General features: G+C 43.8%; 2 protein-coding genes across 3 annotated transcripts in view; one reads left to right on the top strand and one right to left on the bottom strand.

Annotated features, from left to right (window-relative positions):
• Positions 1-237: 237 nt before the first annotated feature.
• MARVELD3 (MARVEL domain containing 3) lies at positions 238-12,832 on the bottom strand. Of its 2 annotated transcripts, none has more exons than XM_081032906.1 (3): positions 12,393-12,815; positions 10,670-10,797; positions 238-2,211 (listed from the first exon to the last, which is right to left on the bottom strand). In XM_081032906.1, the coding sequence occupies exons 1-3, from the start codon at positions 12,776-12,778 to the stop codon at positions 1,574-1,576; spliced, it is 1,152 nt and encodes a 383-aa protein (XP_080889032.1). In that variant the 5' UTR covers positions 12,779-12,815; the 3' UTR covers positions 238-1,573. The 2 variants fall into 2 exon arrangements, with proteins under 2 accessions (XP_080889032.1, XP_080889033.1); XM_081032907.1 differs by lacking the exon at positions 238-2,211 and adding an exon at positions 5,131-6,587 and having other exon boundaries at positions 12,393-12,832.
• Positions 12,833-12,922: 90 nt separating this feature from the next.
• TAT (tyrosine aminotransferase) overlaps positions 12,923-18,603 on the top strand; it is a 42,655-nt gene continuing 36,974 nt past the window's right edge. The window contains exon 1 of the mRNA XM_081030452.1: positions 12,923-13,095. The gene's annotated coding sequence lies outside the window, so the exon portion shown is untranslated. The remainder of the gene's footprint in view (positions 13,096-18,603) is intronic.

Consider the following 18,603-nt stretch of genomic DNA (forward strand, 5'->3'; position numbering starts at 1 on the left):
GTTTTCCTCCAAACTTTACTTTTTTGTAAAAGTACAATCCAGATAATTTCCAATTTATATACAAGGTTCAGTTTTGATCATTTGCTTCGGATAGGTTCTATAAGAATTAGCTATTGAAAGGATTTCAAAGGAGTGAGGAAAGGTACCAGGAGAAGTTGAGGTATGGGGTGAGGGAGAGGGGGAAGAGTTAGCAAACACTCAGTGGTAAAAATGGCCAACAAGTTAGAGAAAAGTGTTGACTTAATTTTTTTAAAGAGTCTTTTTGGCATATATTGAAACAGGCTAATGTTTGCTGATTTCTTATTGTATAGATTACAGAATCTGAGATTTATGTCAAAATTGCTGTTAGAAGTTACTAGAAACTTGGTTTGAATTTATTAATAGTTTAATCTCATTTAATAGAAACAAAACAATGCTATGAAAAAAGAATTAGCTATTGAAAAACAAGAGAACAATTAGAAAAAAACCTGTACTTTATAATGTGTATATTTCTAGTTGCACCTGATAAACTGAAAACCTGAGACAAGTTGTAAAATATAAGAACAGCTGTAAAACTTTGGATTAAAATTACTGAAAGAACTTTATTTTTAAGATTCAGTGTTAATGATCTGTTACATTATGAAAACAATTCAGGGTCATGAGAGATTCCAATCTACCTTTGAAGGCCTTCTCTATCAGGCACTGTCACTCAACGGACTGCAGCAATGAAGAAGCCTCCTATAAGCCTTTGTCATCTAGTAAAATTAAGTATTTTCTCTTTGAGATAGTTGAAATGTGAATACACGTTTAAGAGTTTACAAATTTCATTTCTCACTACTTGGAAGCTTCATATTTAAGAAACAAACTATTTCAGAAAAGTGAATTCCAAATGAATGACTTGGAACAAAAAAGAAACTAACTTGGAATGTGAGCAAATAAAAAACCTAAAACATTTTCTCAGCCCTAACGCAGGCATCCTGAGGAGGAACATACATGCTAACAGTACCTCTCTTCATGTATGAGAAATCCAGCCTCACCATCTCTACTGAAAGAAGGCTCCTTGGGATCCAGGCAGTCATGGTACACTGTCCTGTGGGCGGAATAGTTTCCTTCTAGGAGATGGTCAGAATGTAATTGTTTAGAATTCAATCACACAACTGCTTTAAAATCATTCCCATGGGCCAAATATGAGGGGCAATGGCATATTTCTTTTGGTGACTTTAAATAGTTAACACAGGTAAGAGATTTCTACTATAACTGGGCCTGCTACCCCTGAAATGTAGTTCTCAACTTTCAGAATTTCTGTAGCTACTTAGCCATAACCATCACCTTACCATTTGGTAAGAGCTATACCATAAGATTATACTTAAACGTATGTTCTTTGCAGCAACAGTAGAGATGTTTTCTTCAAACGATCAGCCAACAAAGACTTAACTGATAGAAAAATCTAGCTTTGCGCTGTAACCAAGAAGAGCATTTATAAAATCAAGTATGTGAAAACCCCAGTTTGTCAAATGTGCGATTTTAAAGGACCTATTTTTTTTTTTAGAGAAGTAAGGCAGGTGGGTTGACATTTAGCTTCCAGAAGAAAGTCTCAGAGTGTTCCAGACCATAGGTACTCCGGTGCCTCACTGTAATTTCTGTGCTGTGCTTGGCTGTCTTTGTAGTGCTTCTGTTCACGGTAGCTCCGTAGGGCCAGCACCACGCTGGCGCCATACATGATGACCAGAAGACAAGCAAAGGTGGCTGCTGCTCCATCAGTGCCTGCAAGCTGGCAGTTCATCCAGGTGAGACCTTTGCGGGCATAGAGCCTCTGTCTTGTTTTGCAAGTGTCTGTGGCATTGATCCTCAAGGCTACGTGGAGGTAAATGCCAATGCCTATGCAGTAGCCCACTGCTGCCAGGAGGCTGAAGGCAGCCTCCAAGAGGAGCCACTTCCTTGGCAGTTTGCTGAGACTCTTGGCTCCTTGGAGTAAAACACCCATGGTGAGGACACCCAGCCCCAGAGAAACAGCCACACCACCATATATCAGGGGTGCCCGGAGGACAGTGTACTGCTGGTCCAGCTGCCGAACCTGCTCCAGCTCAGTGCCCTCAAATGGTGAGTAATAGTTGTTCCCAAAGCCGCCGCCGCTGGTAAAGCTGGCACTGAATCCAGCAAGGACAAAGTAGGAAGCCACGATACACATGAGAACCATCCCATTCAGTATCACCTCCACTATCTGTACCACACCTAGGAGGAGAGAGATTCGGGATTTAACACTAATATCACTCACCCAGGATAAGTCTCTAAGTCAGCTAGAGAAATACTGGTGAGCTGATTTTATAGTCAGATTCAACATTATCATCCTTAGTTTTGCAATATTCATAGAAAAGTCAAAATGTCATTCTGGAAAACTTTTTGGCACTTTCTTTAAAAACTAAAGATACACTTACCATGTGATCTTGCAACTGTACTCCTGAGCACTTATCCCAAAGAAATGAAAACTTAGGTCTACACAAAAACATGTATATAAATGTTTACAGTGGCTTTATTTGTAATAAGTAGAAACAACCCAAATGCCCTTCAATGGGCAAATGGTTAAACAATCTGGTACATCCATACCAAAGACTACTCAGCAATAAAAAGGAATGAACTATTGATACATGCAATAACTTGGGTGGATCTTAAGGGAATTATGATGAGTGGGGAGGGGAGCCAATCTCAAAAAGTTACATACTGTATGATTGCATTTATGTAACAGTCTCAAAAGGACAAATGATAAAGATGGAGACAGATCTGTGGAGGTTGGGGACGAATGGGAGTGGGGGGAGGGGCAAGGGTGAGTGTGACATAGGGGCAGCTCAGAGGATACCTGACGATGGAATCATTCTGTACTTGATGGTGGTGGTGGTCCCATGAATCTACGCATGATCAAACTGCATGGGACTACACACAGACCTGAGGGCAGCTAGAACTGGTGAAATCTAAGCTTTGCAGACTGTCAATTTCCTGGTTGTGATATTATACTATAGTTATGTGAGAGATTACCATTGCAGAAAACCGGGTTAAGGGGACACAGGGTCTCTGTACTATTTTTGCCATGTTTTATAAATATTTCAAAATTTAAAGTTTTTTAAAATCACAGTGACATAAAAAGGTATAAACTAGAAACATCACTCGTGTCCCTGTCCACCCAGCCACTTGCATGATTTTCTAATATGACTTACAGCGTTCCTGTATGCAAATAAAAGCACTGAAATCTGCGTTTCATCCTGGCTTTTTTCACAAGGAAGCATACCACATACACTTTTGCACGTCTTGCCTTTCTTATTTACTCTTCCTAGAGATGTTTTCAGGTCAGTTCCTGCAGTGGCCATAGTCTTGTGTGGCCTCCAACTCCACTGTGTGGATGAACCAGTCTATTCAACCAGGATCCTACAGATGGACCCCTGGGCTGTCCACTTGGGGGTTTCTCACAAGTTTTAGGAACCCACAAGTGTCATGAGGTGGTGGGAGTCAGTAGGTGAATGGAGATGAATGTCTTCTTGTCCAAGGTCAGCCTTCATTTGTAAGTGACAGGGGCCCCGCCTCTTTGAGGCATACTTCTGGGAGAAGGTCTCCTGCCATTCTCTCAGGGTTCAGAAGTAGAACTAAGAGAAAAGCATATGAACCTAGCGTGGGAGGTCCAGGTTCACATCCCTGTTCTTTAATGCCTTGTGACCTTGCCCAAGTCATTGGCTCTAAGCCTTCGACACTTCATCTGACAAGTGAAGATAATGTCTGCTTGTGTTGTCCCACAGGGCTGTGGTGAGCCCAAATGAAAGCAAGGACATGGAAATACTTGGAAAATCATAAAATGTTATACAAGCGATGGCAATGCTACTCAGTAACGTTTATAAAATGGAAGGGGCTTCGTGAGAAATTTAAGAAATAGGATGAATTTATAAAAAGCGTGGTTTCCCAGAAATCAGGAAAACCCTCGAATACACTAGGCAGACCATGACGTTTATAAACTAGGTGGCTAAAGACCGGTATCTCTAACGTATAACAGCTATTGGGCTTGCTGATCCTATCTCCTGCTGGGACCACACAAATTCCTAGGAGGTCCACGGGACCCAGCAGTCAAGGGCTGTGACAGTTGAGAAGCTACATTCCTTTAATTTAAATCTGAAAATAACATCAGATCAGAACTGCTCACTCCACCCAGGCACTGTAAGCTACTGGCCACTCTCTTCCTATAGCAGAGTGAATGAATTGCCCCAGACATCATTCCAATTCATGGGGCGTGAATCCCCCTACCCAACACTGTTCTCTGCCTTGGTTTTCATTCTGAACACATGTTAATATCTCACCCCCAGAAGGGAAACAGGAATACCGTACACAAGATATGGCAACCTGAGTGTTTCCTCTGGGACAGAGTCTGTTAAAACAGTGAAGTTATAACCCATGCAGCACATATCTGCTAGGCTGAAATGGAATAAATCTAGATCTTGTCAACTACCCCACTGATTGCAACAGTCAATGGTCTGTTGCCGGGTCCAATGATATTGGCTCTGTTCAGTGGCATATTCAATGGCCACTGAATATTATTACAATACCAGCCAGCCTGACCTGGCTTAGCTATCAAGATCAAACACGCTCAGGTATTTCCAAGCATCCTGGTTGTGTAGAAAGAATACATCAAGAGAAAAGAAATAGGGTGACTACCAGAGCAACAGTTTCTCTCTGGTGAGATGGCACAAATCACTGGAAAAACAGCAGAGGGGGCTCTGTAGAGAGAAGTGAAGAATCTGAAACAGATGTGAGATTTTTGTTGTAGTGTCTTAGTGAGGCTACTTTTGTGACTGATCATTTAATACTCTGCTTAATTATACATCCACTTCTACATTTGCACTGCAAATGTGAAAAAACTGATGAGAGCAAGTCAAATTTTTTATCTGAAACAAAACTAATGTGCAGTCAAGCCATGCATGAAATGAAAAATAAAAAAACTCGTCTCCAGAAGCAAATATTCTTAATGCCTTATGTATTCTTCAAGAAATTTTCTAATCATATATAAGCACATATACATACTAATTTTCTAAACCCAAATGGAACTCACCTTTTAAATGTTGCCTGTATTTAAGGGAATAATATTACAAATGTAAAGAGAACCATCACCTCCAAATTAAAATTTTTCTTTGGATTTTTATTAGACCCACATAAAGAACATATTCACTTGTAACAAGAATATACTGTAATGTCCATAATTTAACATGCAATAAGAACCCATGAAGTTGGCCAAAAGTAGCATTCTTCTGTTGGGAAAGATTTTACATTCTTTTATTCTGGATGGATCCTGAATTCCAGATGCCGAGTTTTATTCTTGGACAATGGTACATTTACAAGAGGTACAAAACATTTATTGAGCTTTGAAGGCCATTGTAAGGGGCTTGTTAGAATAGCTTCTTTGAAACCCAGCAAATGAATCTGACTCCTCTTTCCTCAGCCCACGCCTACCTCCAACTTAAATTGTGCAGGAGTAGTCTCTCCAGCATCCCCACCCGCTCCATCCACAGCATGCAGTAAGTGATGGACCACAGGGCTCAGTGTGGAAAAAATTCAGGGGTAATCTGCTTAAGACAGCTGTGTTTAGAAAAGTGCAGGCTGAAATGCTGTCTCATGTCTATGTGGTTTTTCATGAACTTTGAAGATAAGGTTCTTCAAATTCACTTGGTTATCTCTCTTTATTTAATCAAGAAGTACACTTTGCTGCAGCACATGCCTTTTCCTTGTGGGTCTTGGCCTCCAGCTTTTTTTTTTTTTTAAATTTTGGTTAGTCCCTCACCAACAGGACTCCAGAACCAGGCATATGACATCAGAGAACGACACTTCGTGTATCCCAGAGCCACACCCAGGATACCAAAGTTGGCCTGATACTTTTCAAGCATTGGCAAGTTCCACAACGTCTTCCATGAAAGAAAACGGTTCAGAGTAACTTCTATCACTTATATTTGGCAGAACATTTTTAAAAGCCTAAAATGCTAACATTTCTGCAGGCTTGTCTTTCAGCTTCCTGACTTTTCGGTAACCCTTGATGGCCAGCACGGCCCCCAGGGCAAAGACCCCAATGCCCAGGGCAGCAAAGATGCCAGCTCCTATATCTCCCCCGTGGAAATTGCAGCTGAAGCCATGGTAGCCTTTGCTCTGGTACAATGCCTCTCTCTCCTTGCACACAGGCGAGGCGTAGGCGGCGGATAGGGAGTGGAAGTAGAAGTACAGAGCTGGCACATATGCCCCGGCAATGAGCACGTCCAGCAAGCCTTCAACCAGCAGCCACAGGGGGCAATGCCACGGGACCCGCAGGACGCCCATGCCGATGACGAGGCAGCAGAAGGCCATGAGGGCTCCACTGTAGGCCATTGCCGCCGTGACCGTGGGCAGCTTTAGCTGGTAGAACTGGATATCCAGCTGCTGCGCTTTCTCCCCATCAGCACCATCAAAACCACTGTAAGCCCCTCCGAACTGGTAATAGTAAATGCCCCCCAAGCTGGTGATGCCTGTGTAGCCCCCTGTGGAATTGTAAGATACAGAGCTGCAGGCCAGGATCAGCAAGTTCAGAAGAACCTCCAGCATTTGGCAGCAGGCTGCAAGAGAAGGGCGCGTTACCATTTTGCGAGATGCGATTTCGTACTTGGAGACTTGTACCGTGAGGCTTATCTTCCCTGTGGCAGCTCAAACCACAGCTGGCTCTTTATACTGCATCTCCCTAAGGCCTGAGCAGCCAAAGCTGCATTAGATGATAGCAGGGGACTATGGTCTCCAGAAATGATGTCAGAGATACTTTGGACTGAAAAAAGTAACTCCCAGGTCAGGTGCAGGAGGATGGTGGGAGAAATCCGGCCAGTGAGCGAGCAGAAAGGCATCCTATATGAAAGGCAACCATATTCTCTGCCCTAACCCTTCCCTGCCAGAAAGACTGAAAAATACTTCTCTTTCCATCTATTTTTGTGGCTATCTTCAGTTTGAAAGAGGAGACTTCTCCAAGTTTGAAGGAAATTATAATATAGAACTTAAAAAATATATAATGAAGTTAGAAAACAGCGTGGAAGTTATACATCAAATGTTAACCGTGGTGCACATGTATTAGAAATAGGAAAGATTAAGTTAATTAAACCCATCAGGCTTACATAATTAGAGAAACATAATTGGTTTCATTGTTCTTAGACTTTAACTCAATAAGAAGATTTTGAAGTATACCGTTTTCTTTAATTTCCCTAAAGAGCACATCTGGCTCGTTATTTTTTCCCAGGGCTGGATTCTTTCATGGCCCCCGGCTTCTTTATCTTGGACAAGGAAAGATCTCCAGCTCTTCAAGCAAAGCTGGCTGTTTTCCTTAAAATCAGCTTTATTGAGATATAACTTATACACAACAAAATGACTACATTAAGCATACAGCTTGAGTTTTGCCATGTAATCAATCACAAACAAGATGCAGACCATTTCATCTGCCCAGAAAGTTCCCTAGAAAGTTGACCTTTGAGATCAATCCCTTACCTTCCTCCTCAGACAACCACTGACCTGCTTTCTGCCATTAGCAATTAGGTTTGTCTTTTCTAGAATTTCAGGTAAATGGAATCATACAATTATGTACTCTTTCGTGTGTGGCTTCTTTTTCTCAGCATAATTTAAAGCTGTGTGCTTCTGAACTGGGAATTGTGCGTGCTGGAAGGGTTCTAGTGAGTTAGCTGACTCTGATCAGAGGTTAGCATCTCCCTCGCTTTCAGAGAACTAGATTTTGCGCCCAGGTCCATCTGGTCTATGAATGACACTGTGTTACATCTACACATTCTCTAATTGAAATGATATGCACTCTCAAGTATTTACCCTGTACAATTTCCCCCCAAAATGCAAATAGTATTATTGTTTTCTTTAATTATAAAAATTTCACATACTTATAAAAATGTAGATCTAACAAAAATATATAATGTAAAAATTATCTGAAATCCAACCAATTAAAAAAAATTACCATTATTTTTTCTTCTGCACTTTTCCGCCATAATTTTTGCTATTGATTATTTGCTTGTTTAGTTAAGAACAGGCTCCTATTTATATAACTTATTTTTTCACTTAAGAATATAGTGTGAACATTTTTTCTATCTCACCAAAAATAAACCTACTTAATAATTTTAAAGGATGTGATGAATACCACAATAAGTTTAAATAATTCCAATGTAAATGACATTTAGGCTTTTCCTAATGTTTTGCTACATGGGGGCAAATATATGCTATCTATTTCTTAATAGAGTGTGGGGAGGACACAAGCTCCTATTCCTATTTTAGGTTTAATAGAGTCAGAAAAGAACCAGGGAGGAATGTCCAGGGATATCTGTTTTTAAAAATAAAGGCTCAGAGGCTCTCCAAGCCTTCCTCACCCTTTGAAGGCATTTGGGTCTCTGATAAGCCCCTCTCTCTCCTAAGAAGCAGTAGTTAATTTTTGGTCATTCCTTCTTTTGACCCAGGTTGAATCCTTCAGATCCGTTAATGAGTTAACACTCTTAAAGTCAACTGTGGTTTAAAATCTTGGCGTGAGCTTAGTCCAGATAAATACTGGGTTAGTGTATTAAATAAGTACCAAAAAGTGGGGATTAAGAATATAAATTGGGGGTGAAATACCCTGAACCTTTCTAGCGTTATCACAAGTCAATGCCATTGGCTGTGGGAAGCCATCTCGAAACCTAAATCTCTAGGCTCTGAGTGAGAGACAAGCACCACTGACACCAGGGATTAAACTTTCTTGGGAGAAAATGAAATTAAACTTAAAGATGGTTTGCAAGTAAGGCTACAAGCTGAATGCAAACATCATCATGATTGATTGATTTTTACATCTTCCTTGTTACACTGGCCTAGCTCTCCTACGATCTCCATTATGATGTAAGCACTAAGTGTCTAAAGGGAGAGGGAAAGAACAAAAGGGAAAGAAGCTGCTCCAAATGCAAACCAGAGAAGGCAGGAGGGGAGCAGGAAATGTACCTTCTTCCCAGGGAACACGTAACTCCTTACTGATCCCTCACTCGGGATTCCTGGTGATCTGATATGTCCATGTGACACTTACACTTGCTTTTTATCTCATCTTTATCCTCAGCACCTGACGATTTTAGTCTGTGAGGGGTCTTGCCTGTAAAAGTGGATGTGGGGCCACTCTTTCCATCAGTGTTCTGTGTTCCACTGAACTTCCTAAGTTAGGGTGACTCACATAGCCCAAACTTCTGGGTCTCCCCCAGAAGCTGGAGAGAGCCACAGCTGCCTCCCACTTTTGCCAGTTTGTTGGAGGACATGATTTCACTGACAAGGAAAAGAAGTCATAAAAGATGTACTTTATGATGAGGCTGAATAATCTTCAGATGACCTTTATCCAGGTACGCATTTCCTGCTTGAGAAAAGTTCCTGGCGTTCAATGGCTATTTCTCTCAATACAACACCGTATTGTGTATTTATATGGGTCTCTGCCCGTCCAGAGATCTTTATAAGCCCTCATTAGGTTCTGGCTGCTGAGTCCATCCTTTCACTATCTTGACTCAGAAACCCAACCTCTAGGCCCAAAGCCAAACAGCCAGAAGCAATCAAAGGTAAATCAAGATGTGCTTTGGTCAGGAGCCTCAAGGTCTGCCCTCTCCTCTGGATAAATCAACCACAAAAGAAAACATACCTCTATAGAAAAACCAAACCTGTTAACTAGCCTCTGGCTTATTCCTATTATTTATATCATCGAGAAAAGAAGAAAGGTCAAGCAAGTAAACCTTTTCAGGCCTTAGAGTCACAGCTCTTTCACTTAATAGCTGTGTGACTTTGGGTAACTTACTATATCTCTCTGAGGCTCAGGAGTTGTTTACAGAATTAAAAGCAATGGGGTTGTGCCAAAGTATGTAAACTAAAGTGAGGATTCTTGTACCAGGATTGCCTATAGCTTTTTAAAGAAAGTTCCATATAATCCCATAATCAGGTATATCATTGTAATCATCTTAAAATACATTTCCCGGTACAAGTTCCATGATTTCTCTCCCTTAGGCTGAAAAGTTTTCCCTGCTTAGTCATAAACAGCCTAGGAAAATTTCTCACCCATTCACATGAACCACAAGGGATCATCGTGACAAACCAGATTTTCTCCATTGCTGGCAACGCCAGGACTGGTCCTAGGATGGGAACTCTGGGAAACTACATTTGGCACATGGTATTAGTTGTGTTTTTCAAACTCTGAGTTCTAGTAAGTGTGGGTTTTGGTTCTTGTTTATTTTTAATGAAACAGAATAGAAATTAATCCGTGCATTTTGTATATAATAGAGTTAAGTATTGTTTCATGACGTGTGTGTGTGTGAACTTGGTCTGAATGTAAAATGTATTTCTTACTGTGGGTATCGGTCAATAAAATTTAAAAGCCATGGAGTGTTCAGGCATCAGATCTCCTGTCATGAGCTACAACCCAGCTGCTCCTCCAGGTGACTTCCATCTCTAACTCAGACCTCAGGGAACCTTAGAGGAGAAGCACAGGAAATCTAGCTGCACCTTTTAGACACTTCTACTTTTTTTTTTGAAAACAAGAAACTCATGTAGCCATGGAAACAAAAATGCTAGAAATCTAATTCTGCTTGAATTTTTGCTTCACTAGCTTAGACCCCTTTCAGAACCACCAGCGACAGTAAATGGCCAAACTGCCTCCAAAATGGCTCACCTCTGCCAGTGCACAAGTATCTGCATTTGTGGCATTCCAGGAGTCCTTCAGCCTCTGACTGGTAATATTCCACTTCCTCACGTCCAGGCCTGGGGTTTGAGGGCAGATATCTCCCTGAAGTGAATTCACTATAACCAAAAACATACATGGCCATTAGGGGGCCTCAAATTCAATGGCTTGTTCAGTATTAGAATTCTGGACCCCTGATGTTGGGCCCCGTCATCAAAGAATGTGCAGAACAGAAACAAAATTTGCCGTAGTGTTTCATACTCCAGGGATTAGCTGGTTTAGTGACCCCACAGGGCATCCAAACACTTGGTCCAACTCCTCTAACTAACCCCATTACTTATCCCTGTTAATTCTGCGCACTGCTTTTGATGGTTTGTCAGCCTATGGGAGCTATCTAACCAGATGGTTGGGAGCTGCTTTCGTGAGCTCAGTTCAGCATGGATCCAGCCACTTCACAACTAGTTTGCACTCACAAGACTCTGATGCCCGGGCTGGGGACGAGGACACTGGTTTACAAAGCAAGCTAAAAATGCAGCTCTGTATTCTCCCCAGTCATGCAGCTGGAATGTGATGTGGCTTTAATCAGGGAAACAATCGCTAGTGCCTGTGACTGTTTCTGGACACACCTTTGGTCATAGTTTGGCTAGTTGGTTTTAGATAATGTAATATAAACACAGGATAGTAGCTTTCCCGCTGTGTGGACACAACAGGGAGAGAGAATGGGCTTAAACCCACAAATCCCACAGCAGAGAGGAGCCTGAGCAGGTATCAAAACCCAGAAGGAAGCCATCACTCCAAGTCCTGGCAGTCTCCTTGTTGGACTGGCACACATTCAGCAATATTTGTGGAGTTGGATGGAATGTTCGATGGAAAAAAGACTAATTCCCTAGGAGGGGGTGTGAGGTCTAGGACCGCCTCCTGTCCTCCCTTCCATCCCCACCCTCTTCCAGCTCAGTCTCCCGGGCAAGGATGCTTTCACTTCACAAGGCCTCATGGGAACTCTGTGTGTTCTACAGGGCAGGGATGGCAAAGTTTGCTCATTCAGGATGGTGGGGTCTGAAAGAATCATGGGATTTGAGGGAGACCTAGAAAGACCTCACAGACAAAGGCGGGGTGGAGTGAGGGAGGGAAATCTCTGCCCTTCAGCGGGAAGTTTTAGTTAAAAGTGTAGCTTTCTCCGGGCTGTTTTTGAAATATATTAATATATACATATACATATATATATATATACACATTAAATTATTAAACCGTCACTGGGCTCACTTTATTAGGCCCTGGCCTCCAGGGAAAGGACTCTGAGGAAGGCTGGTTTTGGAACACAAGGGTCTGAAACCCTAAGGGCAGTCCAGGGACCACGTGGTTGGGGGTCAGGGAGGAGCCTCAGGTTAACCCCACCTACCGAATCTCCTACCCACCTTTTCCCTGGCCGATCCTGAAGTCCTCTCTTCCTCCTTACCTGGTCCCCCGTCCCTTCCACTGCTAACGGGTCGTTTCTGCTTTGTTAATCGAGTTCTGGTCAAGATGTGGGGGGACCATAAGGTTTTCCTTCCCTCCCAGGTCACCTCTAAGAGCGCAACAGGGAGGAATGCACTGTCTTGCTTTAAACCGGCTTCCTAGGACAAGTGGTCTGGGGGCGCCAGAGCAGCGCAGGCGGGCCTCGGACCCCGGGTTCATCGGTGCCGAGGTCGCAGGGGCCCCAGCAGACCAACCTCACCTTTCTGGTCCACGGCGCCCGAAGACCTCCTTCCTGTGGGGCGGCGGCTCCGGGGTTTCCCAAGGTGCGGGCCAGGTGGGCGGGGCTGCGTCCCTGGTCGGCCGCTGAGGTCCGTCCCGCGTCCGGCTTTGGCGGGATTTTTCCCAAACTCTTTGTTCACCCGGGCGATGGTCCCCGAACCTGTGTCTGTCCAGGCGGGGATCTCGGTCCCGCCCCCTGTCCCGGTCCCCGTCCCTCCGCTCGCCCCCGTCTCTCTCCCTGCGCCGGTCCTCGGCTCGATCCCGCTGTCGCTCCGGGTGGCGGTCTCGGTCCGGGCGGGGGTGCCGGTCTGGGTCCCGCTCTCTCGGCCGGACCCGGGGCTCGCGAGTCCCCGACGTAAGTTCCATGGCCCGATTCCGTGTCCCCGCCCCGGAGCAACCCGAGGGCAACAATCCACAAGTTTCCCCGGCAGGTGGCCAAGCCCGGGGGCGGGGCGGGGCGCGGCGGGGCGGGACGGGACGCTCACCTGCGCGCACGCGCACTAGCCCCGCGGCGGCCCGAGAGCGGTGAGCTGAGTGCGCGCGCCGGCAGGGGTGCAGCTGTTCGCCGTCCGGGGAGGGTGCGAGAGTGGAGTGGGGAGCCAGTGGAGTCTTCTGCTCCACACCCGAGGGAACCGAGGACCGTCCACCCACCGTACCCCGTCTGCCCCTTCGTGACCCGCAAGGTGAGCGGCTTAGGGAAGCGAGCTCTTAATATCCTCAGCATCTTGGGTTTGCTTTCCCAGAATGTACCCATCCACTCGCTCACCCAGGCATCCACTCAGCCAGCTACCCATCCATCCACTGCTTCTCTCTCCCTCCTGCCCTCTCTTGCTCTCCTTAGAACAACTGTGTTGTAGTGGGGCCAGTTCATCTAGTCCCTGGAGAATTATTTTTAAATGACGGACCACACAGAATTGGCAGCTTTTTATTTGGCCAAGTAATATTTAAAAACATAAAATTGTCATCTAAATTAATTCCTTCAACAAACGTGTGAGCACGCAGCCTAGCAGGCACCGGAGACAGTGGTGCACTCTATTGGTATGATTGATGCTTCTGGTCGTGTGTGTGTGTGTGTGTGTGTGTGTGTGTGTGTCTGTGTGTGTGTGGTGGTGGTGGGGTGGGAGCAGAAGAACTGGCAATAAAGACAGGAGACAGTATCTAAAATTTAGCAGGGAGGGTAGGTTTCTTTATATAGATCTGGAAAAGGGGACATTTGAATTGAGTCCTGGATGAGGAGGCAGCCTTGGTGTAGCTGAGAGAATGTTCAAGAAAGAGAGATGCCTAGTAATGCAGTGAGCTGGACAAGAAGGTTGCTGCAAGTGGAATTAGTGGGGATGAAATGAGGCTGAGAGATGGAGCAGGTAGATGGTGTAGGGTCTCCATGGTGAGCAGTGCATTTTCATTCTAAGAGTAATGGAAAAACACAGAAGTATTGAAAGCCAGGAGAGTGACTTGCTCTGATTTATGTCTTAAAAGATTACTCTGGCTTCTGTGAGGAGGATAGACTTCAGAAGGCCAAGGGTAGAGGCAAGAGATAGGTTAGGAAGCTACTGGAACAATCTAGGTGAGGGGTGATGGTGGCCAAGTTGATGGTGAGCAGTGGACAGATCCAGGTTGTAGTCTGGAGGAAGAACTTACAGGATGGATTGGATGTGGGAGAGGGAGGGGATGTGAGAAGTGACTGGGTGCATGGAGGCACTGTTTACTGAGATGGAAATACTGCAGAAAACCAGGTGTGAGGAAAATTGGAGATTTCCATTTTTGACATGTTAATTTGAGATGGTTATAATTCATTTAAGTGTAGATGTCCAGTTGCAGCTGGATATATGTATGAGTCTGGAGTGGTTGTATTTGGGGGGGGGGTAGGGGGGGCAGGGTGGGGAGGACAGGCCTGGAGATACTCCATAGGAGTGAAGGGACTCACCTAAGGAGGAAGGGAGTGAGCCTTGAGAAGGTGCCTTGGGCAGAGACCCACGGAAATCTAATTTTTAGAAGTAAAATGCAAGAGGATTAAGAAGTGAGGAAGGAGGAAACCCAGGAGGGTGGGGTCGCCAGGCCTATCTGCCCAGACAGCAACCCTCATCCCACAGCAGTACTGCTGTGAGTCCACCAGCCTTCCTTCCCAGAGTGGAGAAGATGGGGACAAATCCTAAGACCTTACACAATCATTTATTTGAGCAAAGCCCATTCTGAGCCTGGGACAACTAGGGTTGTAGGGGACACCTGGTGACCAAGCAGACACACGGGCTACTTTGTGAGGTGGCCAAGTCCTTCCTCTCCCAGACTGTCCCCCCGGGCCTCTGGAACCCTGTTTTTGAATAAACACGCCCCCCACCAGCTCACCTTTTTGTTTCATTTGTTTTTGTTTTGTTTTATATCTTTACCTTGATACACTAATTGTTAAAACTTTGCCACATTTGTTCACTCTATATAGCTATAAACTTTTTTAATGAAACATTCGAGTGTAAGTTCCAGATACTCCCATGATTCTCCCCACTAAATACATACTTCCACATGTATCTCCAAAGAACATTCTCCTAAATACCCACGTTACAATGATCACAGTCCAGAAATTTAGCATTGATGTAATATTATTGTCAAACATACACTCCATATCCAAATTTCCCCTACTGTCTCAATAATGCATTAGTTTTTTTTAAATATATATATATATATTTAAAAATTACCCAAATTTGGCCAGTGGAAGTCACTTCAAGCTGCCTCCTGTGTGCCTTTGACATCGGGAGAAATATCCTGATATGCCCATCAATTTTTGTGGCTTCAGCTTCTCCCTGAACTGCTTTGACCTCTGGCCTAACCTGCCTCTTCCCTGAAGATCTCACTTTCTTTGATGCTCCCTCAAGTGGAGCATGTTCATTCCTGAGCCCCACATAGGAACATTCTGTTAACTTCCATATTCAGAGTCATCCCCTGTTCCTTTGAGGTTTGTCATAGTTAGGTTGTAAGATGGGCTGGACAGGCCAGAGACCCAACATAACAATACCTGAAACAAACGTGACAGAAAGTTATTTTTCTCGTGGAAAAGTTGGGTGGCTCTGCTCTCTGCGAAGTTTTTGGAATTCTAGGCTCCTTCTAGGTTGTTGTTCTGCCACCTACCAGGTGTCACCCTCATCTGCAAGGTCCCAGATGCCTTGCCACTGTGCCTACATTCCAGCCCACAGGAAGGAAAAAAATTGGGAACCAGGAAGCTCTCTCCTCATTCCCTTAAGAGTGAGACCCACAAGCTGCAGACTTCAATTCTGCTCACATCTTGTTGGTTCAAAACATGCATTCTCATCCGTTGGTCTCAAAATTTGAAATTATACGTTTATTTGTGTTGTCTATCCCTCTCTCTAGCCTGTCAGTTCCCTGGGACAATTCTTTGCCATTATGCATGGCATACGTAGGTGCTCAATAACTAAGTAAATAACATTAATTCTTATAAATGAATCTGTGTACTCAGGAAGATGACAGGGACCTTATATGTATTTTCCGTAGCACAAGGTGCCAGATGGCATAAGGTGCATTAACAATAAAACAGTCCTAACGTGTAATTTTAATAAATCAATCAACTACCAAGTAAGAAAGGCATAAGTAAACAAATCAATAAGGCAGTTGGGAGTTAGAGCCCAATGAAAGCCCACTGGGTGTATTTAATTTTAGTTTAGTTTATACTCTTTTAGTTTTTGTAGAAGAGAAGGTTAGATCTCTCTTTTGCCTTAGTTAAAAATATAACATTTTTTTTTGTCATTCCACTGTTCTTCCAGGAACCCTTACATATTACACATCTGGAAGGTTACAAGGGCAGGAGCTCCTTTCTGAGGAAGCCCCCTGAGTGTTTAACCAAAGCAAAGAGTATAAGTAGCAGATGGCCAAAGTGTGGAGAAAAGACAAGTGTAATACACCAAGTGCCATTGGTGTATTAAAGATAATTTTCCAGAAAAGGTAAAATCATTACGCTCATTCAGATCTAAAATGAACACATGCTAATGATTTTTTAACTTAAAAACCCCTGAGGGAATCAGGCAGATGTTACAGCAGATTCAAGAGAGAATCCAAAGAACAGACCCATTGTAGATCAGGAATAATGAAATGAATGTACAAAGGAAGCAAAACTGATTTCTTCCAAAGAAGGAGATGCTGCCAGATAGGATCAAATTTGCATGTCTACAAACAAGAAGTTTTTTGCATTGCTCTCAATTACCTACAGTTTACAGAGTTGTAAAATAGCAGTTTTTTACTAACGCACAAATGGGAAGATGTTGCCTTTGTTTAAACTGGAAAAATGGGATGCTAAATCATCTTAGAGATTTTGGGGTTTGGGGAAATGTAGCCTGAGGGTGACCCTGAGTAGAAATAGTACGCAATGGTGGTTCTGACTTAGCAGCTTTGAGTGGAGACTGAGCATCTGTGTGTTTGAATAGTTCCACGAGGCACTACATTTGAGAACCAATCTGTTAATATAAGTAATAGTCCATTTTCCCTCCTAAAGGAGATCCTAATGTAAGAATAGTCCAAGTACTTACCTAAGATTTTTCTTTAAAAACAAACATTTCTAGTGGTTTTGGGTGCAGTCTATGGCATTTGGGGACAGAAGGTTTACTTTCCAGTTCTGTTTTAACTCTGAGGGGTTTCATTCAGCTATCTCAATCAGGCAGATGATCCTTCGTGTGTGTGAATCAAGGGGAAATCCATGCATATTCCCCCTGTGATCTTCTGGCTCTCTTTCCCCTTCAGATGTCCTGACCTTGTTGTCAGACCCCAGACTCAAGCTCAGGTAGCAGAAGGGACTTGTGACCCAGTTAAGCCTGCAGCAAGGGCAGAGCTGGTCAGTAGGGGGCAGTGCAGGCTCAGGAAGGGGAGACTCACAACTTGCCTTTCCTTCGCTTAAGTATTTCTTTGCCCTCCTGGGCCTGTGTGACTGTACTTCCCTCAAGAGAGGTGTGATAGAAAACTTGCAGTTCAGTTTAGTTCAGTATTTCCTGTACTTGGCATACTACATAAGTGACCTTGGGAAGTTCCTCAGCCTCTCTGTGCCCCAGTGTCCTCGTATGCAAAATAGGGATAATTGTACCCATCTCATAGGATTAAATAAAGTAAACGTATAAAACACTTGAAGCAGTAGCTGGTGTATATCAGTACTGTAAACGGATTAGCTGTTATTATTGTCTTTGTGATTGTTTCTCAGGCACTGTGGATGCCTAAGTGAGTTAGACACTCCCTTACAGAGCTCATAATTTAATGAGAGAGGCAGAGAGGTAGATGTTGTGAATTATTGCTAAGAAAAAGATGTGCATGGTGTGTAGATGGGATATGGAGGCAGGAATGCTTGAGAACCACTTTGGGGAATAAATAAGACAGGGGGGTTTGGAGCTTGGGGAGCCAAAGTAGGCAGGGCAGCAAATCAAAAGCAGGCAGGTTTGGGAGCTTCAAGTTCAAATCCTTCCATTTGGACTATAGCAATAGGAGCAAGGGAAGGAAGTAAAGGGAAAAGAGACAAAAGAGGTAGGCAGGGGCCAGATCATAAGAAGCCGTGAATATCAGCCATATATACAAGGTGTGATCAAAACATACAGTGAAAGTTTAAAATATATACATTACAGTAAAAGACACATTGCCATTAATTCCCCTCAAAATACCCCCCCTCTCTTCGAACACACTTATCCCATCATTCTTGCCATTTTCTGAAGCAGTTCTGGAAGTCCTCTTTCGTGAGTGTCTTTAGGTGCGCTGTAGTGGCTGCCTCGATGTCCTGAATCATTTTGACTTTGGGGAAGAACTAGATCTGGTGACAGATCCAGCGAATAAGGTAGATAAGGACACACCATAATGTTATTTGACAGAAATTGCCATACCAGAAGCGACATGTGACATGGAACCTTTCCATTGTGATTACAATATACGGTGAATGCTGCTGCCAAGTGCCATCCAATGGAAAGGCAGGGATCTTTAATATGGGAAGCGGCGCGTCGAACCTCAGTAACAGTGTGTGACAAGTTTCAACTTGTTCGGTGCAGTCAGTTGAGTGTGTGTTACGATTGAGAGAAGGTGTGTTTAAAAGCGTGCCATATATCATCCTCTACAGGACAATGCTCAGTGTCACACATCACTTCTGGTATATGGCAATTTCTATCACATAAAAACATTACGGTGTGTCCTCATCCACCTTACTCACCAGATCTGGCACCGCT

Source organism: Rhinolophus hipposideros (genome assembly GCF_964194185.1).
Source record: "Rhinolophus hipposideros genome assembly, chromosome: 21".
In the NCBI taxonomy this organism is placed as follows: domain Eukaryota; kingdom Metazoa; phylum Chordata; class Mammalia; order Chiroptera; family Rhinolophidae; genus Rhinolophus; species Rhinolophus hipposideros.